The sequence below is a fragment of the Onychomys torridus genome, chromosome 6 (genome assembly GCF_903995425.1).
Source record: "Onychomys torridus chromosome 6, mOncTor1.1, whole genome shotgun sequence".
Taxonomy (NCBI): Eukaryota; Metazoa; Chordata; class Mammalia; order Rodentia; family Cricetidae; genus Onychomys; species Onychomys torridus.
Window position 1 is genome coordinate 84,446,795 of NC_050448.1, and position 27,422 is coordinate 84,474,216.

The following is a 27,422-nucleotide window of genomic DNA, read 5'->3' on the forward strand; positions in this document are numbered from 1 at the left end:
GAGACCTGATCTTCCTGGAGAGTCACTGAGTTCTTGCCAACAGCCAACCATCTGAGGGATCCATGTGACTTTCTGTGAAAGTTGACCCTCTGGTCCCAGTCAAGTTTTCTGATGACCAGCTTCCATGTAGCATGTACCTGCAACTGAGAGACCGCCAGGCCAGGACCAACTAGCATGCTTCTCAGAAACTGTTTCACAGCAATTTGTTTCAATATTTCTCCTTCCCTCTCCTCCAAAAAGGACCCCCACCTTCCCTGACTTTTCACCCATGCCTGAATTAAATAGGGAAGAGAAAAAAAAATCCTTTCAGATTGTGCATAAGGTTAGCATGCAAATATCCCTTGAAGAGATAATACAATCACTTAAATTCACAGTAAGACCCACGGGACAGATATATGTTCTTTCTTTCTTTTTCCCCGAGACAGGGTTTCTCTATGCAGTTTTGGTGCCTGCCCTGGATCTCACTCTGTAGACCAGGCTGGCCTCGAACTCACCTGGCTCTGCCTTCAGAGTGCTGGGATTAAAGGCGTGCGCCAACGCCGCCTGGGTACATTCTTTCTTTTTAAAACTCGTAGCAAGCTAATGGGTTGAGACATTAATTTCAGGCTTGGTCTTGCTACTGCAAGCGACTAGAAAGAAAAACTTGGTAATTTCTCCCTCGGTGGGACCACTATCTCAAGAATGGTCTTAGTTCGCCCTACACCCCGTCCCAATCATCAATGTCATACACTGATTAACAGCTTGTTTTTTTGGGGGGTTACCCCACAGAAAACACCTCAAACGCCCCACCCCTGGCCTTCATTTTTGAGAATTAGGTTAATGGGGAAACTACCGGATTTCCCCCCCCCCCCCCCCCCGCCCCGCGATCAGAAAATACAGATACTACTTTGGGAAGAAGACAAGTGAGCTGCATCGGATGGGAAGTGGGACGAGCACCATGGGTTGTCTGTGGAAGGACACACCTCCCAACGACACTCTGCCCAGCCGGCTTGCAGGCTCTGGAGCTGTGCTCTTCAGCGTTTCTCCGAGGTGTAAGGACTAGAGGCATCAAGAATGGGACAAAATAAAGCTCTTCCCCCAAAGTTTTGGGACTTCACAGCTCCATAGAGAAAAGCAAGAAGAATATTTAAAAAAAAAAAAAAAAGTGACTAATGAATTTCCCGCCAACACGGAAGAGCGGGAGTCGAGCCAGACTTCTTTAATTAGGAAAATTAAAAGACACGTGACGCTTCTTGCCCCGGAGTCAATTCCCCGGCTCCGGCGAACTCACTCCTGTTAGTTAGGCTTACTTCTCCCGACCGTGGGTTTGAGCAGGAAGAGAGGCCCTGGGGCTCGAGGAGGATGGAGAAAGGGGAGCCAGGGAGGGTCCAGCACAGGTTCGCAGAGGAAGTGACCCCGGCCTGACTCCAGCCAGCGGCCGCCGGGAGTCGGAGACAAACACACGCACGTGCGCCCCGCCCCCGCCGCGCGCACGCGCCCCGAGGCTCCGGCGGCGGCGGCGGCGGGCGGGCGGGCGCGCGCGCGGTGCTCGCTGCCCCCACGCTGCTCCCTCGGCTGGGATCGCGGCGTCTCCCGCTCGCCGCACTGCTCCACGCCTGGCCCGTGGGTCCGGAGGCGGCAGTCGTGCGTGGACTCGGGCGGACGGGCGCGGCGGGCGAGGCGAGGCGGCGGCGCGGGTGGACAGCGCGGAACCCGGCAAGTTCCTCCTCGCTGGCGATGTCGCCGGGCGCGGGCCCCTGCGTACGCCCGGCGCCGTGACAGGCCGGCCGGGGAGGCGCGGACGGGGGGAGGCCGCGACGGAGCTCCCGGACTGGCCATGGGCTGAGACGCATCCTCGCAGAGCAGGTGCAGTGACCGGAGGTTCTGGGGAGGGAGCCCGCGCCACAGGCCCCGAAACCTGCGGCCCTTCCTAGCCCGGTCCCCTGTTGACCTTCCCCTCGACTCCTCGGGGGAAAGGCCCCGCTGACCCCGCCTCCAAGCCTCGAGTGTGCAATCCCTGTGACACCCCACCACTACCGCTGCAGGTGACACGCTGTGCATCCCCTCACTGTATATCCGCGACCCCAACCTACGGGGGATTTGCGCCAATGCCTCTAGTATTTTGAGCCCACAGTCTGCCTGCACTGAGCCTGGGAACTACCCGAGATCGCTTCCTCTTTCCACTCGACCAAAGGGGTGGGGGCAGGGGTGGGAGGGGAAAGTGGGAGTGGTGGTCCATCCTTCCTGAAACCTTGGTGACTACAAACCCATGCTCTTTCTCTCAAGCCTGTAGTGAAAGTGACCCTTCCATACTCCACCAGAACATGCCGGGGTGACTCCCGCCCAGCTCGTCCTGTGGCCTTCCTCGCTCTCCCCAGTGACACTATGCAACCCCAGCGTGACCTGCGAGGCCTCTGGCTCCTGCTGCTCTCCTTGTTCCTGCTTCTCTTTGAGGTAGCCAGGGCTGGCCGAGCTGTGGTTAGCTGTCCCGCCAACTGCCTGTGCGCCAGCAACATCCTCAGCTGCTCCAAGCAGCAGCTGCCCAATGTGCCCCAATCTTTGCCCAGCTACACAGCACTTCTGGACCTCAGCCACAACAACTTGAGCCGGCTGCGGGCCGAGTGGACCCCCACGCGTCTGATTAATCTGCACTCCCTGCTGCTGAGCCATAACCACCTGAACTTCATCTCTTCTGAGGCCTTTGTCCCAGTACCCAACCTGCGGTACCTGGACCTCTCTTCCAACCATCTTCACACGCTGGATGAGTTCCTGTTCAGCGATCTGCAGGCACTGGAAGTGCTTCTGCTCTACAATAACCACATTGTGGCGGTGGACCGCTATGCCTTCGAGGACATGGCCCAGCTGCAGAAACTCTACTTGAGCCAGAATCAGATCTCTCGCTTCCCTCTGGAACTGGTCAAGGATGGCCACAGATTGCCCAAACTCATGCTCTTGGACCTGTCATCCAACAAGCTGAAGAAGTTGCCGCTGACCGACCTGCAGAAATTGCCAGCGTGGGTCAAGAACGGGCTGTACCTGCACAACAACCCCCTGGAATGTGACTGCAGGCTCTACCAGCTCTTTTCACACTGGCAGTACCGGCAGCTGAGTTCCGTGATGGACTTCCAGGAGGATCTGTACTGCGTGCATTCCAAGAAGCTGCACAACGTCTTCAATCTGGATTTCTTCAACTGCAGCGAGTATAAGGAAAGTGCCTGGGAGGCTCACCTGGGAGACACCTTGACCATCACGTGTGATACCAAACAGCAAGGGATGACCAAAGTGTGGGTGACACCGAGCAATGAACAGGTGCTAAATCAGGGGGCCAATGGCACAGTGACTGTGTCCAAGGATGGCAGTCTTCATTTTAAAAAGGTGCAGGTGGAGGATGGGGGTGTGTATACCTGCTACGCCATGGGGGAGACTTTCAATGAGACGCTGTCTGTGGAGTTGAAAGTGTACAACTTCACCTTGCACGGACACCATGACACCCTCAACACAGCCTATACCACCTTGGTGGGCTGTATCCTCAGTGTGGTTCTGGTCCTCATATACTTGTACCTCACCCCTTGCCGCTGTTGGTGTCGGGGTGTGGAGAAGCCTTCCAGTCATCAAGGGGATAGCCTCAGTTCTTCTATGCTCAGTACCACACCCAACCATGATCCCATGGCTGGTGGGGACAAAGATGATGGTTTTGACCGGCGGGTGGCCTTCCTGGAACCTGCTGGACCCGGGCAGGGTCAAAATGGCAAACTCAAGCCAGGCAACACTCTGCCGGTGCCCGAGGCAACGGGCAAGGGCCAACGGAGGATGTCAGATCCTGAGTCTGTCAGCTCGGTCTTCTCTGATACGCCCATTGTGGTGTGAGCAGGATAGGTTGGTGGGGAGGTTCTGCCCCAGGAGAGGTAGTGTACCCCTGAGGGATAGGAGGGGATGGAAGAGAGGGCTGGCTGCCCAAGGGAGTGGGTTCTTCCTGACCACCAGGGAATTGGTCATGGGCACAAGAGCAGGCAAGACCCCAGTGCGGTGTGGATGCTGTGAGTTTCACATACGGATATATTAATCCTCAGGCAGACTTGCCACACCCCTACCCAAAGCTTTGGCTATTCTCAGTGTGGTAGAGGAGGAGGGATGCGTCTGAGTTGGATGGGAATGAGGAAAGGGGTGAGGGGAAGAGCAGATTCCCTAAACTTTTTTGAGGTCATCCCTAGCTCCTTAAGAGAAAACCATTTGAAAAACAATTTTTTTCTGTCTCTGCCCACCCACACCTGTGAAGTTGTGTGTGTTGGGGGAGCCTCCACAGGAGCCATGCTGGGATGCTGCAGTATCTTCTCTGGTCAGGAAGTCACATCCAGAACTAGAGGATTGGAAACCTTTGGAAAATGAGTCAGGGAAAGATGGAGGCTTGGCTCTATAGGACTGCCTAATGCTGCCGTGAGACTTCTCACTAAAGCTGTCTTCTTTCCCCGGGAGTCCTGAGTAGGTGGATTTTTGCAGGAGTCTGGCCTCTTGCCTGTTAGTTATGGCAGCAGTATAGGATGTGGTATCTGTGCCTTGTCCTGGGGCAAGTGGCACAGATAGGTACAGAATGAATTAAAGGGCCCCTGTCATAGCATAAAATTTGTAGATAGGACATAAATTCTGGGTAGGCTAATTTCCTGGCTGGGGGAAAGCTTTGATTAGTATTTGACTCCCAGTGTGTATCTGTTGGGACCACAGGAGGGGATGCTGAAGGCAGAGCATCATGGATACCTGCCATCCATGCACAAGGGCCACTCTCACTGAAAGGATGAGGAAAACCCGCCTCATTGACGTAGCAGCGAGCCAGACCTACCTGATTTTCTGTGTGTGACTTCTCTTCAGTTAGTTAACCTTCTAATCAACTTAGGTAGGGTTCTGAGCCCTATATTCTGCTGCTCTGCAGAGGGAGGAGTCCAGTAAAGTCTGGTCTTGCTCAGTTAGACTAGGTCTGGAGATAGACAGGACCCAACGTTTATCTTCTCCCTGCTGACAAGGCTGCCTCACTCCTGCTGCAAAGCCAAACTGTGGGATTTTGTTATCTGCAGGGTTGGAACCGAGGGGTCTCTGTCCCAGAATGGCGCTACAGTGTGGCTTAGAGTCCTGCCCTCCCCACCAGGCTCTACGGCTGTCTTGTAATAGAGGCGTAAGGGGCACTAAGCTTTGAAAAGGAAGCTCCACCATACCATCTTCTCGGTTGGAGGGCAGGGCAGTTGTGGCTGTCAGAGCAGAGAGACTTTAAAAAAAAAGAAAAGACAAAAACCCAGCCTTACCTTCCATCCAGGCTTGCAAATGTTTTGGGTACAGAGATGCTATGCCCAGCACCCTTTGACCATCCTGCAGGCCCAAGAGCTTCGGAAGTGGGGTGAGCAGGGTGAAGGTGAAAGTGTTCCCCAGCGTTGGTCTTTTTCGGTGTCTTTTCTTTCCTGTGTTTCCTGTAGTTGGAAGTTGTCCAGGTCCTCCAGTTTCCTGACCTGCTTTCTAGGTTCTAAGAGGTGTTGTTTACCTGTGGTGAGGGCTGCTTAGTGCGAGGAGGGCCTGTCCGGCTGCCTCTGAGGACTGGGGAAGAGAAACTGAAGTAAACATTGTCCACTGTCTGCTCCTGGGATCTCAAGGCTGCTGTCAGTCCTTCATTAGTAACCCACTTTTGTGAAGAGAGAGGTGCAGCAATTCCCCCTAAGTAGTTGCATGCTCATAGGTACGCATGCTCATAGGTATGCATGCACACCAGCGCCTTGACCTCCAACAGGACAGTGACTCTGGCCCCCTCTAGAATGGCCTCCACCCACGCGCGCAACTTCTCACACACAATTTTCTCGCGCTGTAGGAGAGACTGTGACCATGCCAGGCTCCTCCAATGCACAATCTCTTGTACTTCCATTTCTGACCACCCTGAACTTTACCCATCTCTCCGTGGTTCTGAATAACTTCTCTGCAGAGGCTGGAGTTAGGGGGAACCACACGTGGAAGTCTTTGGGAGGAGGGGTGGTGAGGCACCAGCTGCTTCGTCAGACTCCACACATTTATAAGACAGAAAGCTAGAACCAGAGCAGTGAAGGACCCCAAAGGATGCTGATGGTGGCTAAGCAGCTCTGAGTTGTTCTTCCTGGGTTACCTGTCCTGATAGATAAGGGGTGGAGAGGAATGCTGTCGGGCTGTATTCCAAAGACTAATGGGGACTTTGTCAACAGAAGTTCAAGATCCAGACCTCTGTCCTCCGACTCATTAGGAAATGAGAAAAATCTCTTATGTGGCAGATTCCTCTCTTGACACCATCTAGGGATGTAAAACTCTTTAAAATGGAGGTCAAATGAAGTTTGCCTTTGGGGGCATTCTAGCTGAGCTCCTGAGGACTAGGAAGGCCATTTTCTGTGTAAGTCCTACTCTGCACCCCCAATCTCCCCACTATATCCACTAACGTGGGCCCTGGCTTGAGACACCTGGAGGACATGTCTGGACGCCACCAGGACATTTAACTGACTGGTCTCTTGTGGTGTCAGTTCTTATAACCCAATGGTAGCTCTCTCCTTATAGGCGGGGGTATGTGTGTATCTGTATAATCCCATTAGACCTTGGAGAGAAAGCTGCCAGATGTAGCTCTAAGAAAGGTTGACTTTCACCCCACCTGCACCCGTAAACTGTGTTTCCCAGGAAGGAGAAGCAGGTGTCTCTGGAGACAGGATGTGGCAGGGCTCTACAGCTTGTGTAATTATCTGTGATCTTTTTCTTTGCTGTATCTATGGGTCCTCTGAAAGAGGCCAGGAAAGGGTAGACCCATCTGGGGAGAACAAAGCCAACTTCCCGGTTTTGTGTATGTCCTTGCCTCTGTAATCCCTTTCCTGTGTCTAGGACTCTTCCTTCCGCTGTGTATACCAGGCTGGCAAACCTCAGAGCCAATGGGCTCTATAACTAGACAATGACCATTAAACCTGGCTTGAGTCTCTGCTCTGGCACACAGTTTGTGGATGGTTTATTTATCTTAGCCTGTGGGTGGGATCAGCATACTTCAAAAGGGTGTGGCACATCTAAAGAGAGAATCTCTTAAGTGTTGTTATCTTCATCATCTAGGAGTTAATTAAGTGTAAAATATCCAGGCAATAAGATTAGACAAGAGAATGGCAAACTTTTTCTTACAAGGCAGAGAGTAAATGTTTGGGGCTTTATAGGCTTCACCATTTACTAAGCTTAACTGCACTGCTGTAGCAGACAGATGTCCGCAAACAGTACACAGATGAATGACTGTGGTTCCGTCCCAGGGTAGTGATCTGCTAGAGTCAAATGCCCAAGACAGAGTGTTTTATGAGGCTTACTGAGCTTACAGGTTTGGAGGGTGAAAGCCCAAGATCTGGTGGTCGTATTTGTTGTGCATGTCGTGAGAGCCTCATGGAATATGTCACAATAATGGAAGGGCATGCAGAAGAGATCACGTGGTGAGACAGGAAGCGGGAGACACTCAGGAGTCTGGTCTGCTCTTTGTGTAATAACTTGCTCTTGTAAGAACTAACCAGGGTCCTATGAGAACTACATTCATGTCTTCTAAGGAAGATGCCCCCAATGACCTAATGAGCTCTCACTAGACCCTATGTCTTAAGGGTTTTACCTTTCAGCTGTACCACACTGGGGTCCAAGCTTCTAGGACATGAATCTTTCAGGTACTTGTTCAAATTACTGCTGAAACATAGCACACAATGAAATTTTACTTATGGGCATTAAAATGTTAATGTCTTTTGAATTTGTTTCAACCAGTTAAAAATGTAAAAGCCACCAATCTTATAGACTACCCAAAATCAGGCGGGGGTTGGTCTGCCCCAAAGGCCATAGTTTTCCAGCCTCTGAGACAGAGTCTCCAAAGCAGCATCAGAGTGCCTGAGCAAGCAAGAGTCTTGATATCCTGGGCCAGGGCTTGTGATAATTTCCTGGATCCCTAAGGAGGAGGGTTGCCTCCCTACAGGTTTCTCTTAAAAGGCTAGATCAAGCTTTCTAATTGGTACAGTGAGAAAATGCTTGGGTTGGGAGATTGCTTTTTTTTAATGGTGGGAAACAGCTCACTTTCATAAAATTTTGATTATTACCAGGATATTTTCATCTTGAGCTAAAAGCATATTCATCTAATGGGTATGTTAATACTCAATGACTGTTTCATGTGCAGTAAGTATTCTACAGAATAGAAAAAAATGGAATTTTCACTTTTTTCTTATAGACATACCCTACCAGAAAATGGACTAGACTATACTCTGACTAGGCTCTTGGGGCTTCTGGAAGGGACTGTCCTGGTAGATCCACAGAGGGTGAGGTCTAGGCCCATACCACCCGACGTATGCCAGATCTCAGCTGATCTGCGAAGCTAAAGTAGGGTCAGTCCGGGTTTGTACTTGGATGGGAGACCGAAGCGGGAGAACATTTATAAATACCCTAACCTCTTATGTGTATGAAATGAGCCACTGCAGCCGTATCCTGTCTGCGAAGTTATCTTTCTCACCTTTGGAGGAACAGAGCTGCCACTCCACCTCGTCACATCAAGTCAGTAAGGGCAATACAGATGTTGAGGTCAGAGCTTTCCCATAGTCCACATCTGTGTATTTTCTCATCTTTACAAAGTTGCTGTATTATTATAGCTGTCCCCTGGTTCAGAGGGCGGTGCTGGTAGAGGACAGGCTGGGAAAGACTTCTTGGAGCTCTCCCCTTTATGTTTTCCGAGCTTTCTCCCCTTCCAGACCTACATCTCTTCTGCCTTCTCTGCTCATCCCACTCCCAAGCCACAAGCTCCCTGGATTGTGGTCAGGATATGCAGTTTGTCTGTCAGGTCTCCAAAGACGGCACTGCAGGGGGACAGAGAAGGCTGATGTCACAGACTGAGAGTCCAGTGCATGGGCTAGCCTAGTCTTTCTTCACCTGGTCTCCCAACTCCTCCCCTTTCTGGATTTGTACCACTTACCTTGTCTCCCAGGCAACCAATGGCGATGCTGTACTTTCCCCACCCACATGGCAAAAAAAAGCTGGGGCCCTGCAGTAGGACAGTTGGCGTTTTTGGTCAGGCCACGGGAGCCTATGCTGGCTGCTTCCCCTCCCAGGCCTTTGAAAGGGAGGGCTAATGCTGCCAGTCAGGCACTTCCATCAGGCTCAGACACTGATGGCGAGAAGATATCAAATGGCCAAGAGCCTTAGAACTGCCCGAGGCTTTCCTTCGCTGTGTGCCAGCCTGATTACTGTCCCTGGGGCACAGAGGACGTAGAACTATGGCCTGAGAGCCGTCCTTCAGCGAACCAGAAGACTCAGTCAGACTAGGCGACTTCTGCCCCAGAGGCGGGTGGCACCAATAAGGTGCAGTGCACGAAGGCTGGGGAGGACAGGAGCAGCGAGGAAGTGCTTTGCACTTCTTTCTGGTCTCCCACTGCTCCCCCGGTTTGGTCCAGTTCAGGTGTGGGTCTAAGTGTCACTGCTGGGACACACCGGGAGATAACCTATGTCAATGATCGGGTTCCAGGAGCCACTCATGTCACTACTGACCCCAAACCAACCCCTCAGATTCCATAGACTAGCTGACATGGTTCCTGCATCGGCTTCAAAGGCAGGCTGAAAACCTCTTTGGGAACTTCTGACAATAGCTGGCTGATTAATAATGGACTGCTGTTCTCTGACCACATCTGTGACTAGCCAAGCTCTCTGGGATAAGGTAGTCCCAGCAGAGGTAATCTGTTTGTGTTAAGCCCTGCCCAGTGCTGACCATCTACTTCCGACCCCCGTCCAAGGCAGTTCTGGGGCACTGCCCTCCCACCTTCAGCTTCTGGCAAGAGTGGCTGAGGCTAGACTAGTGATTCATTCCTGAATCCCAGGACAGAGACAACAGTTAAGCTGTTGGTTCTGCTTGCCTTCTGCTCTGGGCCAAATGCTGCCTGCCCTCAGACAAATGGAATGGAAAGTATCCTTCCTCTTAACTGAAAGTTTACATAGAACTGCTTTCGTGTGAGTGAGTGAGTGTGTGTGTGTGTGTGTACACACGAGTGCTGGTGTGGTAATTCCAGCAAAGCATTTTCAGGAGGAGAGGAGACTATGGTCTTAACTCCAAGAGCCTAAGACAGGAAAACTGGCCCCCTGGAAGTGAGGAGACATGGACCTCAGAGTCGGGTGGTGCTGCAGTGATCACTCCCTTTTTTTTTTTTTTTTAATTTGAGACAAGACTTCTCTGTGTAGCCTTGGCTGCCCTGGATCTCGCTCTGTAGACCAGGCTGGCCTCGAACTCACAGAGATCCGCCTGCCTCTGCCTCCCGAGTGCTGCGATCAAAGGCGTGCGCCACCACCGCCACTGCTACCACATCCCGCTGCACTTTCTCTGTGTGGCACTCTTCTTTTAGAAGGGCAGAGTTAGGAAGGAGAGATAAATTACGACCAGAGCTCCCGGCTGAGACCTTACCCTTCCGATTAGACCTGGAGGTAGCTGCATTGACGCAGGTCTGCGATCAGCCCTGTGGCTTGACCACACTGGTATGTAAGCAGTATGTAAGACAAACCTCAGTAACCGTGATCTTGGTGGCCTCTCTTGCAGTAAGAGATAGGAGATGACCCTGCATCCAAAAGTAAAAAATGTGACTGTTATATGGCCCCCAAAGCCCCTCTGAGACTTGGGTCCCCCCGAACATCATCTCCTACAGTTTATTGCCTCCTTAAGAAGCATAAAGCCCAGAGCCAGGCTAAGGGAGAGGAAAGGACAGAACATCACATCTGCTTTCCATTTTTTAATGCTTTGAACCTTGTCCTTTTGTCTAGCCCTCACAACATCCCTGTGAGGTAGGATGAGAAGCAAATGGTTTGCCTAAGCCACCCAGTGTTAGGAGCTGAGACACTGCCACGTCGGATTTCCTGGGGTCCGGGCTGACACACCTTTCAGATGGTGACACACAGGTTCTCTGTGCCAGTCACAGACAAGGGTATTGGGGCGGGGGGTACTAACCCAGAAACTTTCTCGCTCTCTAAGCTTGCTTAAGGGCATTCATATGGAACGCCCCACAGAGGCCAAAGCAAGCACACAGGAGTACCAGAGGCTTGGGGTTATCAGCTATCACAGCCATGGTGGTCTCAGTTGAGCATACTGTATTCTCTGTGTTCCTTGGCCTTACTGCTTACTCTCAGAGAAAATCCTCAGGCGTGGTCAGGCAGCAAGAATCCTGATTCCCTCTCTCACAGTGTCTTCCCATGCTGTTACACGCCAAAACCCAGGAAGAGGGGGAAGGTGAAGGCTGGCTGACTCAGCCTGCAAGTGCTTAGAGATCTGGAGTGAAAGGCCCCAGCACCATTCAACTAATGATTATTATTAACTCTGAACAGGCCTTGGCACAGCAGCCAGCTGGCTCGGGGGGATGCCTGGATCTCCCACAGTGAGGTTTGAAAAACAAGACCCACAGCAGCCATGCATGGGGGTGGAAAGGTGGGGACAATGAGAGACAGGGCAGGCCAGTGTCATGGAGGAAGGGTGGCCTGCCTTGGGACGGGGAGAGCATGCACAGGCTGGCAAGTGATAGCAGCCTATCCTGGATGGGGATGACAGCCAGAGAAGGAAGCAAGAGTTCTCAGATGCCAAGCTCCTGTCATTCATTCCTGCCACCCCCAGCCCCAGTGGGACTCCAAGGAAAGGGAGGGCATGGGAACAAAGGGGCCCCTGAGAGGACTCCAGACCTGAACAGTATGCCCATTACCATTTGGATTTGATACAAAACTATCTTTCTAATGCCCTCAAGGTTGAGTCTGAGTATAATCGAGCTTGGAACACAATCAAATATGGAATCAGGACTTAGCACGATATGGAAATTTGTGCAAATGATGGGCGACTTTTAAATCTTGAGCATCCTGAGTGTCATCCCCCGTCCCACTTTAAAAAGCAAAACAGGCTGACTACTAGCAGCTTCCCTAGTCAAGGAACACTGGCAAAGGACAGCCATGTGTGTCCCCCTCCGGTCCCTGCCTCACTGCTGAGAAGCCTAGGTAGCATCCAGACACTGGAAGATACAAAGAGGAAGGGGCAGAGGGTGTGGGAAAGAGGGAGCCCACAGCCAGGAGACATATGCAGCTGGCAGCCACAGATCCCAGCTGGAGGAAGAGGACCCTGGCACTGAGGTCTAATGGTTGTCCAGCTGCTGCCCCAGGATGTGAGGGCAGGTGGTGATGGAGAAATGGAAAGACAGGAGGGGAGGAAAGTAGCCCCCCTCCCCAAATCTGGCCTACCAACCATCCTGGTGACCTCCCTATACTGTGGTCAGATCCCTAAGCAGGAGACCACTGCTACCTGTGTCCTCTCTGCTCTGCACTGATGCCCTCCAGGCTCACTGGTCAGAGGAAACGACAGCTGGGTCCCTTCTTCCTGCAGAATATAAATGACTCCCCTTCCTCCCAGGGCTGGGAATAGACATCAGATGGCACAGCCCACGCAAACTGCCGGCTGTCAGCACGCCTGCCCGCCCGCCCGCCAGCCCCCGCACCACCTGGGAGGAGGCAACACCTCAAGCAGGCTCAGGCTTTCCGGCTTTGCCTCTGTGCTCTGAGAACAAGCTGCTGAACTTTACCTGGCCCACCCTAGGGAGGCCCCGGCACTGGCCTTGATGAGGGGAGGAGATGGAGCCGTACATCAAAGTGACCCTAGTGAGAATCTCTTTCATGTGGCCCAGTAACCACTCCTTCCAAGCTCACAGCACATTGGATAGCCTGAGAGGGAGATAGGGCATTGAAAAAGACAAGAATGGTTCCCCTCGGCACTGCAGGAGCCTCTGTTCAGTAAGCTGTATTTGGAGAGCTTATGAGAGATGCTATCTCCCTGAGGAAAAGCATCATGAGGTCCACTGAGAGGACAATTCTGCTCTACAGTCCCCATTCCTGAACTATGGAATCCCACCCGCCTTGTTTCTGAGTCACTTGGAAAGGAAGCCTTAAATCTTCAGAGGAGACAGACACTTTTCCTTTGTCTCTGGACCTGGAGCTCCAGCCCCTATACTGCAGGCCTCCCAGAGTCTCTGATGGGCTCTGTCTCCCAGGTAGAAAGCTGTATTCTGCAGGCCTCCCAGAGTTTCTGATGCTCCCAGGTAGAAAGCTGTATACTGCAGGCCTCCCAGAGTCTCTGATGGGCTCTGTCTCCCAGGTAGAAAGCTGTATACTGCAGGCCTCCCAGAGTCTCTGATGGGCTCTGTCTCCAAGGTAGAAAGCTGTATACTGCAGACCTCTCAAAGTCTCTGATGGGCTCTGTCTCCCAGGTAGAAAGCTGCACTGTACCTTTCCTGGTTCAGCAGTATCCAGTCCTTATTAGGATCTACAGAGGACCCACACCATAGCTAACTAGTTTGACATCCAGCCCTCACCAACAAGGGTGCTCTGGGGAACTCAGCTGGACCAAGGAGGTATCTTGGCAGGGAAGAGAGCCCAGTTGGTAGTGAAATCACCCCATTCTCAAGCCAAGGGGCTGGCAGGAGACAACTAAGGAGAACTTAAATGACGAGGAAAGACAGGCAACCAGGGAGACACGATGTTCCTTGGATCAAGAGGGCCCCACTCCCTAGTGTTTATTTTGTTCTAAAAGCTTCAGAATAGTTCCCTGGAGCAATGTGCTAAGTAAATACTCTAAGCCCTAAGAGCAAAGTGCAAGATGCCCAGAACCACTCTGCCCTGAGAATGATGTCAAGAGCATACCCAGATTCTACAATCTAGACCCAGAGGTAGCCTGCAGGAAGTCCTTAGCTGAGCTAAGGAATCCAAGAGTCCAGGGCTTGGCTAAGGCCAATGCCCTCCTGTTCCTCCAAAGACCTTCAAAGTGACTTTAGTGCCTTCACTATCTTATTGTCCAGGGCACCCTCACGTTGGCCCCTTCTTTCCACAGTTCATGGCCCTTGTTCCTTGGCTCAGGAGTCAAGTCAGCACAGATTTCTGAAGGAAATTCTGAGGAATGGATGAAAGAATTACATCCTGAGCTGTCCGCATGGTCCAGAGCTAAGAGGGTATTCAGTGACAACCGTCTGCCAGATACTGAATGTTAAAGGTAAGGGACTTTCAGATGGGGAAACTGAGGTCCTGAGATATGAAACGTGTCTAAGGTTAGTTGTACAACACAGCCTAAGAGACCATAGGCTCTCCACAGTACTGCTTTTCCAAAAGGGCCCCCAATATCTGTGACTGTCATTCATAACCAACAGGAACTCAACTCTTCATCAGGCACATAAGTAATAACCACCATCACCATCACCACCACCACCACCACCACCTAATGCTTCTGTATCCCATCAAAAGTGAGGCTTCAGGTCCTCCAGAACCTTCTACTTGCACCCAGTAGTACATTTCCCCATTGGAGCCCACCAGATCATCCCTCAGCAGTAGCAGTTAGGGTTTCTGCACCCTGTGGCTCAGCCATGAAGTGCAAAAATGCATCTGCTTCTGAAGCGGGTCCCGTGAAGATCAAGGAACTGCTGAAGTCCAAGGAGAGGATCTCACCTAGGTTTAGAGTTCTGAGGCATTCACATTTCCACTTTCTTCCTTGGCAAGTAGGCGCTGGAGATCTGGTGCATGATTACCAGGGCTGGGTACACTGGTAGTGCCAGACACAGGTACCAGGCTGCACCTTTAATCTGGGCCTGGAACCACACTGAGTACATGCCCAAGAGCACGGTTACTGTAGCCATCAAGTAGACAACCAGGCCACATGTCAGATGGTAGAGCTTGAGGCGAGCCACCCTTGAGACCCGGGCTGCCCGTGGACAGAGGAGGCCAAGCCCACACAGTGCTTGTCCCCCAGTGGCCAACAGTGTCAGAGCTCCTATCCAGCTATGCCAGGACATCAGATGGGACAGCTCACTGCGGATCTTGCTGGAGATAATGAAGCCCAGGCCCAGGATAGCACAGAGGATGGCCATGGTCTGCCCTGCCCAGTGGAGTCGGATCCGGGTCTTTCGAGAGCAGAAGAAGAAGAGGGAGTGCTCAGGTGAGAAGAGAAGGATGGCTTCAGCCATGCAGAGACAGAACTGTGAACACAGGAGAAGGCGAGTGAGCCTCTAGTCTGCATGGAGCCTGAGAAAAAGGAGGTGTAGGCATACATCCAGAGAACATGGGGAAGCCTAACGGACTTCCAGCCTCACATACGCCCTTTCTGGACCACAGAGCAGCCAACGTTGAACTTTCGCCCCAATTCTGAGGACAAGGCCTTGATAACATCCCTCTCACGGCTTCCTTTCTGCCCCTAGAGGAGAAATATCCCCCTCCCCAACCTCAACCCCCCTGACAGTTTTACTCCATCTCCCCCACTCCTATAGGTTTCAGGAAAGGATGACGCTCTCTTTCCCCCATCTTTCTGATCCTTAAAAAGGCCAAAAAAACACTGGGCGGCGGTGGCGCACCCCTTTAATCCCAGCACTCGCGGGAGGCAAAGCCAGGCGGATCTCTGTGAGTTCGAGGCCAGCCTGGTCTACAGAGTGAAACCGTAAAAAACAAAACAAACAAACAAACAAAAAAACAGGCCGAAAAACTGAATGCTTCCCCAAGGGTTAAGTATATCCAAACTCACCGCCAAGGCCATGAACACAGGGTGCCAGGAGAAAAGACCTAAGTAAGAATCAAAGAGAACAGGCTGACTAGGGGTCACTGATAACTGCAAAGACCTGGCCATAAGGGAAAGGCCAGCATACCGTGTCTCAAGCCTAAGCAAGAATCGGGAACTCATCACAAAGGGGTAGCGGCTAAGGGGCCCTTACACCACCTAGGCCTGGGTTCTGCATATGCTGCCCAGGACCCTCCTCACGCCTTTCCATAAGGAAGTGTCAGTTCTGTCTTTTGAAGTCCCACCCTCCCAGGACTTCCGGGGCCCCGCCCACTAGGCCTTTACAACCACTCTACGACCCGCCCCTCCTCCGCTGAGGGTCTAGGTTTCTCGTTTCCCAGCGCGCCCGAAGCGGCCCCTCCAGCACCTAGGCTCCGCCCCCTTCCACGGCCCCACCCCTCCTCGCACACTCACTGGTTCCTGGCCGGGACAGCACAATCAGAAAGATGGTGAAGCCCAAAGCTATCAGGTGCGCCAAGATCCCACTGCCTCTCCGCAGCCAGCGGGTCAGTCTCGGCTCCCTCGCTGGAGCGGGAACCAGACCTACCTCCTCGGGCTGCATGGCAATGCCAAGCCGGCCGGTACAGTCCAGCAACCAGAGGCTTCTTCCGGGTTTGCGACCGCGGAGGCGGCGGCGGCGGCGGCGGCGGCGGCGGCTACAGGAGAGGCTCCTCCCCGGGGAGGCTGCGGGGCCGTGTGGCGGAGGCGCCCACAGCGCCCTCTGCAGGCTGGGGGGGAAGCGCCTCGGGCCCGAAGGGCGGCTCCCGGAAACCTCCATTGACCTAACCCGGCTCCCAACCCACCTTCGTTTCTACCTTTTTCTTCACAAGGGTATAGCTCAAGCAGCCTGTAAAAATTACATCCGTAGCAACTGGTATCAGCGAAACTCCAAACCACACACTTGGTTCGCTGACCCAAGAGCGTGACCCAGTGTTTTGAGCAGCTTTCCAGAAGTACTGGATTCCCCTGGCTGCTCACTCTCCAGACATTTCTGGCTTGTTCGAGAGACAAGATTCCTCCCTGCCTACGTATAAACGAAAAGATAAAACCAAACCTGGTGAATTCAAGTATGAGAACCAAAAGATGTAATCTCACCCCTATTTACAGGTGTAGTTGTCTCCCATAAAATATTCCAAAGATTTAGGGCAATTCTAGTCCGCCGCCTCCACAACAGCTGCACAGCCTCGAGAAGCAAGGTGATCCAGAGGAACCAGGGCCTCCCACAATCCCAAGTTCTGCAACACTATTACCTCCAACAAGGTACCTCCCTTATAGCCTCGCTGAGAGAAGCTTTAACCCCTTCTTCAGGGAAACTCACAGAAGAGGCCAAAACAGGCTGCCCAGGGGCTGGGAAGATGGCTCAGCGGTTAAGAACACGTACTCCTCTTGCACAGAACCTGAACACCCACATCAGGGGGCTCACAGCTTACGGTAACTAGCTCCAGGGGGATCCCACACTTCTGGCCTCTGCAGGCATCCCATGCACAGACCCACACACAGACACACACATACCCATAATTTTTAAATGGGGGCAGGGGGAGGGGAGCTGGCCAAGATCCCTAGATCAGTGATCACCAAGCTCAACCTCTATATGGTTGAGAAACTACGGCTGCTTTTAGAAGTGGGAAGGGCAAGAACAGTCATAGAGACTGTTTGAGAGAAATAATTTGTAGAGGGATGGAAGCCCAGAGTTGCTAGAAAAATAGAAAAGGGCCAGAAGCTAACTCCCACAAACCCTCAGGACAAAAACCCCAGGGTAGAGTCAAATGTGTGACTCCCCCCACCCTTCTCATTTCCTGTCCCAACAGAACTAGAGTTGTCTCTCTTAAGACTCTGGGGTGCCGCAGGGCGGTGGTGGGGCACGCCTTTAATACCAGCTCTCGTGAGGCAGAGGCCGGTAGATGGATCTCTGTGAGTTCGAGGCCAGCCTGGTCTACAGAGTGAGTTCCAGGAAAGGTGCAAAGCTACACAGAGAAACTGTTTTGAAAAACCAAAAAAAAAAAAAAAAAAAGACTCTGGGGTGCCTTGCTCATCCTCTCTGGAAGAGGGGAAGAGGGCTCCCTGTGACACCAGCTCCAGCTAGGCTTTGTGCACTGTGTACGTGTGCTCGAGTGTGTACCTGCTTATCGTCAGCCTCTTGGCTGGGGCCAGGGAGAGTAAGGACACTCATTCAGCTACATCGTTTTCATCCTTTTCTGTGTTTCTGTTTTTATATTTTCTTAGCAGCAACAGAACAGGGAGACAGTCTTGAGGTATTTTAAAGAGTTTTTTTTTTTTCTTAAAAAAAATAATATAAAGTTATAAAAAGCGGCAACAGCCTGGGGCCCGGATCTGGAGGGGAGGAGGTGCTGGCGGCTCCGTTGCAGTGGGCAGGCACTTTCTCGTTAATGGGCTTTTGACTGCAGGAAGACAAGAGGTAAGAGACAGGGTCAGGGTAGGGGCCTACCTGTTTTCCTTCCCAGTGAACATCTGGGCTCACCCTTGAATTCCTTCAGCTGGCCTGATAAATACAACTGAGCAAGGGGAAAATGAATGCCAGCCTGACAGAGGCGGACTGGGCAGTGAAGCTGGAGAATACACATGCACACACCTGTACACACACAGGCAGGCCCTTCACCGACTATCAGATTCCCCTTATAGGTGACAGGACAGTGGGCATGCACCCAATCTGTGCCTAAATCAGGAGACCGTTATACCCTGCCTCACCTCCCAGAAGTCCCTCCTTACAGAGATCACAGGGATAGATCAAAGCAGGCTCCAACAGAAAAGATAAATAAACCTAACTGCAAGCTTTACTTAGAAACCTGGAGACCCTGCTATAATCTGAAATGACTCTGTGGACTTTGAGTACTTGCTTTCTGTCCTAATGCCAGAAGAACCAGAGAACTAGAGCAGCCCACCCACCCAGCTACTCAGCATGTTGGGACCAAACTCCCTTCCTTTCCCTTATGGAAAAGTAACTAGCGGGTGGGTCGCAGACGGTCCAAAAAGAAGTGGGCACAAGTAAAGGTAGGATGGGACAGCATGTTCTACGCCCAAAGGAGAAGACTGGGCATAGGAGAGGCCCCTCATCAAAAGCTCCAGTCACTTGGAAAGAGCTGACCAACCTCTCCCTAAAGTAGACGGCCCTTTAAGGGTTCTCTCAACTCTCCCTTCATTCTCTTTTCTGGAGTCATTTCCTTAGCACCCTCTCCACGTCACATACCTACTGTGCTCCCCAGCCTCAGCCCTCCTGACCCCTCTCTGCCCGTGTTCTTCAGGAAGCTGGACTGGTACCTTCAGGGTAGAGCACTTCTCCTCAAAGGGCAGGGCTGGACCTGGCTTCTTACGACGCACAGAGCAGGTCCCATCAGGAGGGACACCAGCCTGACAGTGCTTGGCCTTGACTGGCCGGCAGTAAGTGGCCAGGTTTTTCCGCTTCTTGGCTACCTCCTCCTCAGAGAGGCAGTTGGCTGGCAGGACCTTGGCTGGGTGTCCAGCCGCTCCCCGGTTCTCTAGCTGAGAAGCCTTGACTGGTATGGGGGATGAATGAGGGGCACCCCGACAGTCCAGGGGACCTGCTCTTTTCACTCTTGGCCCCACTGTTCCATTTAGCCCCATGCTCAGGGTTGTTTTAGTCTTGGTTGAGAGACCCCGACAGCCAGAGGGTTTGCCTTTTCCAGGAGGCTCCAGGATGCAGGTCCGTTTGAAAGTGGTAGGGCCAGGGGATAACTTCCGCTTTCGAGAAGGGGCCTCCATCTCCACCCCTTCCTTGCCTTTGGATGACTTGCTGGCCTTGGAAGGTGGCAGCTTGCTGAAGGACGGAGATGGAGTGTTGGCAGGCAGTGGTGAGGTAATAGCCTGGCTACCGCCCATGCACTCTGCCTGGCTGCAGGCAGCTGCAACACTGGGGGAGCCTGCAGGGTAGCTAGGGACAAGGCTGTCCTTTATGGGGGGTATGGAGGCCGGGCAGGCAGGTCGAAGGGGTGGGCCTGGAAGTCGGGGGCAGCTGCCCATAGAGGATGGACTCAGGGGATCGGATAAGGAGGGACTGGCAAGATGGGATGGAGGTTCAGCCGCTGGTGGGATCTTCCTGCAGCAAAGAGAGAGCTTCACTGTGATACTGAGCAAACTCCAGGGCCTCCCTAATATCCACCAGTCTCTGCACCTTGAGATGGCCAGCAAAGCCCCAAAGCTGCTGCCCCCTGCTGGGAAACACTGGAACTAAGAGCCGAGGAAGGCACAAGAGAAGGAATGGCCTATCAGTACAAGGCACAGGAACTAGCATGGAGACCCATTAACAACCTGATTGATGGTCTCAGTTTGGGCATTCCCCCATCCTACATTACCTAAAAGGTACTGGAAGTGATGGGTAAGAGTCTGGACTCACCCCTACCACCCACCAATGCCCTCCTCCAGGCTACCAAGTCTCACCCCTTCATGCCACACCCAATCTGGGCTCTTAGCAATCAGCCAAAGCACGCCAGACAGGGGCTTTTAAAGCCCCAGTATACTCAAGCCTGAGAAGGAGGTTCCGAGTCCACAAAACTCACTTCCACATGTGTGAGCTGAGGTGCCGTTCCAGCATGGAGCTGAGTGCTGAGCAAAACCGGTCCAGCCGGCGGCTAAACACATAGCATCCTGGGCTCACCAGCCGGCTTCCAAATGTGCAAAACTAGAGGCAGAGGAAGGAACATGGTTGATAGGGCCTGAGATACAGGAAGGCATCTGCCTACAAGACTTAGCCACCCTCCATCCCAGCTCCCTGTCCTGTGTCCTTACCGCCTGTGGCCTAGGAGGCCGGGTTGCATAATGGCAGTCAGGGGGAAGGTGGAGGTCATCAGATGTCCCCTCCTCCTCACTCTCCTCACTGGAGGCCTGGGCCCCACCCCGGGGCAGAGGGAAGGGAAATAGGCCTGGATCCCCGTCACCACCACAGGGACCTTCATCATCCACCTCACTCTCAGAGGAGGCCTGGGACCTGGAAGGGCCAAAGCGATATGAGAATGATGTGAATGATGTCAGGTCAGAGTCAGTGTGTCCAAGCTCAAATAGCCAGGTAGACACACCCTCCTGGGTACTTGGAGGAAGAGGAAGGGTTCGGAAAAGTACAATATAACTCTCTAAGTGAGAGACAGAACCAAGGGCTTTCAGGGGCTTCTCTCCTCAGCCTCTTCCTAAGCCATGCCTCTTCAGGGAGAAAACTGCTTCAGACTCGCTTCCTCCAGAAAATCTTCCCAGCTTAACTACACCCATCACTGCTCAGCCTAGTCAACTCCCTCAACCCTCTTCTCCACCATCGCTCCTGTGAGCTTGTCTGAGAGCTGAGCCTGTGTTTCATGTCTACCCCTTGTACTACAGGTGGAGCTTCATGTGAGTCTCCTTCAGTAAGGCAGGCTCCCCCCAGAGTCCAGTGCAGCCTCCACACACAAAGGGGCCAGTGGGTGACTACACAGTAGTACTGCTTTACCCAGGACCCTGACCCACCGGTTCAGCTCCCCGATGACAGGTGCGACCTCATGGGAGTAGCTGAAAAGAATGTTCCTCTCCCGGGTATTGTATCTGGCAAACCTCACGGAGGCTGGAGTTCTGCAGTGTGCTTGGGCAGGACTAGAGCAGTCACCTGCCTCACACCCATGGTAGGGTTCTAGGTATCTTCCCATGGTTAAGGGAGGTGAGCACATCTTCAGGATATTCCCTGGGCCTGTCTCCAGGGCTCCCTGGTACCTTAGGGGCTGAGCATCCCCAAGTTAGATGGGGTTAGGACCCTGTACATACCTGGGAAGTGCACAGTATGGGTAGGCCTGCTTAGAACGAGCAGACGTGTTGTTGGGGGCAGCTACTGCTGCCACACCCTGGACAAGAGAGGGAGGCTCCTGGGAGGGGCGCTCAAGAGCTGGTTCTTTCCGTCCTGGGCTCTTCTCCTTGGGAGACTCTCCCTTGCGAGAGTTGGCTTTCAGTTCAGCCACTAGCACATCAAAGTCCTTGGTCCGGCCTGGGACCTCCCTGCGCTGATGCACTGAGTGGATCTAGAACACAGCAGGGTAGAGGAGAAGGGAAGTGTAATTTGAGCAGGATTGAGGGGTATATGGCTTTTATGACTCAGAGTGTGTGTGTGTGTGTGTGTGTGTGTGTGTGTGTGTGTGTCTGTGGTGTGTGTCTGTGGTGTGTATATGTGTGTGTGTGTGTGTGTCTGTGGTGTGTATGTGTGTGTGTGTCTCTGTGGTGTGTGTGTGTGTCTGTGGTGTGTATATGTGTGTGTGTGTGTGTCTGTGGTGTGTATGTGTGTGTGTGTCTCTGTGGTGTGTGTGTGTCTGTGGTGTGTGTGTGTGTGTGTGTGTGTCTGTGGTGTGTGTGTGTGTGTCTGTGGTATGTATGTCTGTGGTGTGTGTATGTGTGTGTCTGTGGTGCGTGTGTGTGTGTGTGTGTCTGTGGTATGTGTGTCTGTGGTGTGTATGTATGTTTGTGTGTGTCTGTGGTATGTGTGTCTGTGGTGTGTGGGTGTCAGTGTATGTGTGTGTCTGTGGTATGTGTGTCTGTGGTGTGTGTGTCTGTGGTGTGTGTGTATGTTTGTATGTGTCTGTGGTATGTGTGTCTGTGCTGTATATGTGTATGTGTGTGTGTGTGTGGTGGTGGTGTGTGTGTATGTATGTGTGTGTGTGTGTCCGTTTTACTCTCGCATGGGGCTAAAACTCTCCGCTGAGTTAAGGAGATCTGAAGGTATTCCCTATCTATTGCTTATACCTTGTGTCCACTATGGAGAGCTTCTTCTCCCCTTCCCTGGTGTATGCCTAGCCCCATCCCTTGCACTGAGCTTCCAATAACCTCTGATTCTTCTCTCCAGGGTTCCATGTCTGTGCTGACCCCTCACCACCATGCAGAGGGGTGGGGTTACCTTGCAGGTCAATAGGCGTGTACAGATCTTCTTGGTCTCTGGGTTTATGACCCCACACTGCCTGTTAAGGTCAAACTCTTTACCTGTGAGGAAAGAGGCTCCAATGAGTTCAAGCCCATATTTTTTTTTTTTTTTCTTTTTTGTGGTCCAAGGAAGAATCTGACCTCTTCCTGCCAAAGGCCTAAGAAACAGCAGGACTAAGGCGGAAGAGCCTCACCCTTAGGTCTTGCTACCTGCTGGGCATGAACTGCCCAGCCCCATCCCTGGCCCAGGCACTCTTGGAAGACTAGCAGCCCAAAGCAAGGCAGCCCACACCAAGAAGCAATGCAGCCACAGGCATCTGAGATGTGGGATGTGAGGATAATGGTCAATAGCCCAAGATGAGAATGAGTGACTTTGCTGGCTTGGGCACAGGGTCTCTCAGACTAGCTCAGAGACCTAGACCAGCAACGCTTCCTGGAACAAGCAGGACAAAAGGTAATGGGGCTTCTGTACCCTGGAAGCTGTAATGGCCAGACCTGGTCAGGTCCATCCTTCCTAACCTCAAACCTTTCTGGCCCCCAAACAAAGAAGCCCAGTGAAGTCTCCACTCTGCCTTTCTGAGCCCATGTCTATAGCTACTCACGAGCCATCTTTCGGTGGGTTTTAGGAGGCAGCCTGGCTCCACTGGGCTCCTTCTCCAGGGGACTGCCTTCGGCCCGGTGACTGGAGCCCTCACCAGGGATTAGCTCGATGTTCTCTCTGCCAGGAGGTTCTTTAGGAGAGGGGGCCGTGGGGACTTTTCCAGGGGAGTCCTTAGGGAGGCCTCCTGGCTGACTGAGGAAAGCAGAGGGTGGAGCCACCCTGACTCCATGTCCATCAGGCTTCGGGAGACTGGACATCTTCTCCAGATTCACCACAGGCACGAAAAGGCTACACGTGGAGAGAGGGATGGGCTGGGAGGTGGGGAGGCTGGGACTGGGGTCTGGACTCTAGCCCAGAGCCATCTCCTCCCTAGCTCTGGAACTTGGGTGGGCTCCAAGAGAGGCGTGGAAAAAAGGGGAGCCCATGTTCCCTGGAATATATGGAAAGGAGCTGCAGATATATGGGGTTAGCTATTTCTTGCTATGAGCAGTATCCTGCAACCCAGGGCTGTCAACCCTTTCCTGGGTCAAGGTCAGGCAGGGCTAGTCTCTGGGGGTTTCCACCCTCTTACCAGAGGTTGTCCTTCTGGGTCTTCTCAGGAGGCTGATGGCCACGGCTCCGGGACCCCTGGCCCTTCTCCCTGGAGGAGGTTTTGGTGGAACCTGGGGCTCTACAAGCTGGGCCCTGCCCATTCACTACATGGCATTTCTGAGAGCTGGCAGGGGCTGGAGGTGGGGGTGGGGCCCGGGCATAAAGCTTGCTGAGGGGCCCATGTCTTCTTTCTGTCACCAGGAGGTGGAGAGAGCAACTGAGGTGAGTGGTGAGGACCGCCTCCTTCCCCGGCCTCCTAACCAGCCCGCCAATTCTTTTACAGAATCTGAATTGCTAGAACTTGGGTTGCGAGTCTGTCTCCTTCCCATTCAAAACTGAGCCTCTAAGATCCAAAATTCTAGACCACACTTCTGGACCCTCTTAACTCTACTGGATGTGGAAGTTTGCTCAAACAGCAATCCTGACACCTACAACACTCAATCTGTCCCCAGCACCACCTTCCTTCACCCCACATGACCTCCCAACCGACACTGTCCTAAGAGTTCCATGTTGCACCTTCCTGCCTGCCCCCTTATCACCTCCCTAGGGCGCCCCTCACCGCAATGCTTCTGGAAGGCTTGAGGCTTCACCACCTGGCTGCAGTGGTTACACACAACCAAATAGAAGTCATCATGGGCGGGGCAGTGCCCGAAGATGGACATGTCTGCAATGACAGAAGCCTTTGTCACTGGGCTGAGGGACTCAGGAGACACTCTCTCTCTCCACCACTTAGAAGGCACTCTGCCTTCCAACTGACTGACATACGACAGTTTTCTGCTGTATGCTCCCAGCTTCCACAGTCCAGTCTAACCAGAACCAAAGTGTACAGGCTTTCACATGAGTGATCACCAAACACATATGATCGGGATCGCCAACACAGGTCACGGGAGCCAGGGCAACTGGCTGACTCAGACCTATCAAAAGGGGGCTCCCCCCGCAGTCTTGCTGCTTCAAGCTACCTCCCCCAGTGCAAGAGGAAAGGTGGTCCATTTTCCCGAGTCCCAGTCCTGTATGTGTTGACTCCCACCTTCTTTAATGAGGGTCATGGCGTCCAACTTCTTCATGTTTTTGCTGCTCTCCTCCAGTTCAGCTCCTGGAGGAGAAGCACAGCTCAGAAGGCCCATTCCCTTTCCCAGAACCCAGCAGGGCCTGCAGCCCAGTGGTATAAAGCCCACACTCCCTGACAAGCACTCAGAATTGCTGGAGAAACTTTCAATGGGTCATTCACAAGTGTCTGTTTTTCCTTCAGGTGCCCCTCTGAGATGAGATGACCCCATTAAGAAGGATCATTAAAGACACTTCACTCCCAGGTACAGTATAAGGTTCTACTGCTGACTTGGTGGGTAACTGTGGGTAAATGCCTCTTTTCTGGGCCTTGCTTCCCCATCTAAAAGGGAAATGTTTCTACAGGTCCCTGAGTCCCTTTTTGAGACTGCTTACATGGGTCCTTTCTGCTACTCTGTGGCATCCCAGACAAGTACCCTCCCAGATCCCCACCCCCATAGACTCATTTTGCTCCACCCAAGTTACCATAGTATCATCAAAGTTACACTCAGCTTCTCAGGTCCTGCACTGATAGGGTGGCCATAGAGTAGAGAAACTGCTGTCTTTGGACCCTTTGGCATCTTCAAAGTCTCCTTGATCAGCTACGCAAGCCCCTCCCCTTCTTAGGGGGGCTTTGTCCAGGGGTTGCCCTTGTACCTCAGTGTCTGGGTTAATGACAAAAACATCTTAGCTGTGCAAAGCAGCTCTTTCCCCATCCCCCTACCTCATTCCTCACCCCCCTCCTCTAAGCCCCCTCCCTGTCCCTTGGGGGGGAAAATCAATTCTGAGTCACCAAATCCGTCTGACTCCATTTCCGGTTCTCAGTGTACCTAGACCCTGACAAGGGCCCCATCTTAGCCCACTCAGCATGAGGCGGTCCAAGGGTGGCCTGCACTCCCTTCTAGGTCGGCTCTCTAATACTCACTAACAGAGTTGCCCCTTTCTAGGAGGAGAAGATTATTGGCAATCGTAATATCCAGACAGGAGTGGTAGTGGGTTAGGCATGCAGAAGACAAGGGGAGGCTCCCACTCTTTCAAGTCCCTTAAATGCAAGTGTGGAGAACAAGAGAACAGAACTGGAAGTCAGTTGTCTCAAAAGAGAACAAGTGTCATTAGAGACTGCTCCATGAGATCTCCTCCTCCACCTCTTCTCACTTGCAAACTTCTTCAGGGGTGTGATGCTTGTTGTCACCCCGAAAGGCCACGAGGCCAGGTGCTCCCTGGGGCCCAGGAGACAAAGATCAGAAGGGGCTGCAGGCCTGCTCACCAAAGGCAATCAAGGGCCTACAGAAAATAGGGGTCAAGGGAGAGAGCCAAGGAGCAGGGCAAGAGGCCCAGGAACGGATGGAGGCTTGGAGGCATGGATGGTGGGTGGACTGAAGGAGGGAGGGATGGAGGGAGGATGGATGGATGGATGGATGGAGGATGGATGAACTAAAGCAGAGGGGGCGGGGGTTCACGAATACTGCAGCAGGCAGGGAAACGCGGAAAACAGCTAAGGTGCAGGGCAAAAGGCGAAGGATCAAGGGGGTGAGAGGGGGGCACAGAAGTGGGGTGCGTGGGAAACACGTGGAGAGGACTGTTACAGATGGGTAGGGCCGGAGCAGGTGCAGGACGGATGGAAGCTGGAGGCCAGCGCACAAGAAGAAAGATAAAGGCAAGTAAAGTGGGGGGCAGGTACTGTGCACCCGCAGAGACAGAGGTGGGCAGGGTGGGCTGCGAGCGATGGGCCGGCGCTAGGACCCGGAGGCGCGAAGGTGGCTGAGCGGGCGGGCACTAGGACCCGGCGGGTCCTTTGTTTGGGGGGCCGGGGAGCCGGACGGCGGCTCTAGTCGGCGGCTCCCCTCAGCTGGAGGGGGCCCTAAGGGGGGAGGGGAGATAGTGATGGGGTCCCCGGACTCTAGCGTGGCTGTACTCACCATCTGCCGCAGGCAGGTCGGCCCGTTCCACCCACGAGCTCCAGCTCTGTCCCGCGAAGTCATCGAGACTCGGCACTCGCCGCTCCAGAGCGGCCATTGCTGCCACCGCGCGTTCACGCACCGCCATCACCGCCGCGGACGCGCGCCCGCCCCGGCGCCGCCGCCGCGCGGCCCCCTCCCCCCCCACCCTCCCCCGACCGGGGGCACGCCTCCCTCTCCCCCCTACCTTGCCAGTTCACTCTTTGCGCAAGCGCAGTTTGGGTCTCCTGCCACCACCTCCTTACTCCCGCACAGCTTTCTGGGAAGTGTAGTTGCGGAGGGGTGGTGATGCCCACGGAGCTAGCCGAGGGATCCCTTCCCAAAAGCACAATCGCACGCGGGGGAAGGAGAGATCAAAACCTCGGGATACCCTCTTCCAGCCCCTCTGCACACATTCTTTGCGCCACCAGTCCGCTCTCCCAAGCTTACTATGCACACCCGAGCCCCAAACCTCTCTCTGCCCAAGATAACCCTCTAAAGCCGTGCATCCGCCAGCTGGCTGGCGCCCCTTCCTGGGCTGGCGGCCACGAAGCGACTCTGCTCCCCTGTAGATCGAATGGGGTAGGTGCAGGGAGGTGGGCGCAGTGAATCAGAAGGGCAAGGGGAGGGAGTCTGCAGGACGTGCTGAAGGACACAGGGGTTGGAGTGGGGGAGGGCACCAGCTCCTGTGCTGTTCCTCTGTGGGAAACCCACGCTGCCTTCATGCAGAACCGAGGGTTGGAGGTGCTGTTGTCTGGGTTTGGAAGGACCTGGCTAAGCTTGCCAAGATCAC

At 53.3% G+C, this 27,422-nt stretch overlaps 3 protein-coding genes across 9 annotated transcripts; 1 reads left to right on the plus strand and 2 right to left on the minus strand.

The window, feature by feature from the left end:
- The first annotated feature begins 1,459 nt into the window (after positions 1-1,459).
- Amigo1 (adhesion molecule with Ig like domain 1) lies at positions 1,460-6,954 on the plus strand. Of its 3 annotated transcripts, none has more exons than XM_036190473.1 (2): positions 1,460-2,024; positions 2,266-6,954. In XM_036190473.1, the coding sequence occupies exon 2, from the start codon at positions 2,365-2,367 to the stop codon at positions 3,844-3,846; it is 1,482 nt and encodes a 493-aa protein (XP_036046366.1). In that variant the 5' UTR covers positions 1,460-2,024; positions 2,266-2,364; the 3' UTR covers positions 3,847-6,954. The 3 variants fall into 3 exon arrangements, with proteins under 3 accessions (XP_036046366.1, XP_036046365.1, XP_036046367.1); XM_036190472.1 differs by having other exon boundaries at positions 1,460-1,845; XM_036190474.1 differs by having other exon boundaries at positions 1,460-1,845; positions 2,301-6,954.
- Positions 6,955-10,717: 3,763 nt separating this feature from the next.
- On the minus strand, positions 10,718-17,005 carry LOC118585974 (cytochrome b561 domain-containing protein 1). Of its 3 annotated transcripts, none has more exons than XM_036191015.1 (3): positions 15,974-17,005; positions 15,527-15,564; positions 10,718-14,987 (listed from the first exon to the last, which is right to left on the minus strand). In XM_036191015.1, the coding sequence occupies exons 1-3, from the start codon at positions 16,335-16,337 to the stop codon at positions 14,484-14,486; spliced, it is 906 nt and encodes a 301-aa protein (XP_036046908.1). In that variant the 5' UTR covers positions 16,338-17,005; the 3' UTR covers positions 10,718-14,483. The 3 variants fall into 3 exon arrangements, with proteins under 3 accessions (XP_036046908.1, XP_036046910.1, XP_036046909.1); XM_036191017.1 differs by having other exon boundaries at positions 16,107-16,162; XM_036191016.1 differs by lacking the exon at positions 15,527-15,564 and having other exon boundaries at positions 16,107-17,003.
- Positions 17,006-17,819: 814 nt separating this feature from the next.
- Atxn7l2 (ataxin 7 like 2) lies at positions 17,820-26,794 on the minus strand. Of its 3 annotated transcripts, XM_036191277.1 has the most exons (12): positions 26,612-26,794; positions 25,179-25,357; positions 24,676-24,741; positions 24,208-24,312; positions 23,629-23,839; positions 23,059-23,345; positions 22,434-22,516; positions 21,317-21,567; positions 20,321-20,519; positions 20,092-20,213; positions 18,836-19,631; positions 17,820-17,958 (listed from the first exon to the last, which is right to left on the minus strand). In XM_036191277.1, exons 3-12 carry the CDS (start codon positions 24,710-24,712, stop codon positions 17,944-17,946), a joined length of 2,106 nt encoding a protein of 701 aa, XP_036047170.1. In that variant the 5' UTR covers positions 24,713-24,741; positions 25,179-25,357; positions 26,612-26,794; the 3' UTR covers positions 17,820-17,943. The 3 variants fall into 3 exon arrangements, with proteins under 3 accessions (XP_036047170.1, XP_036047168.1, XP_036047169.1); XM_036191275.1 differs by lacking the exon at positions 25,179-25,357 and having other exon boundaries at positions 26,612-26,788; XM_036191276.1 differs by lacking the exon at positions 26,612-26,794 and having other exon boundaries at positions 25,179-25,398.
- Between the last annotated feature and the right edge of the window lie 628 nt (positions 26,795-27,422).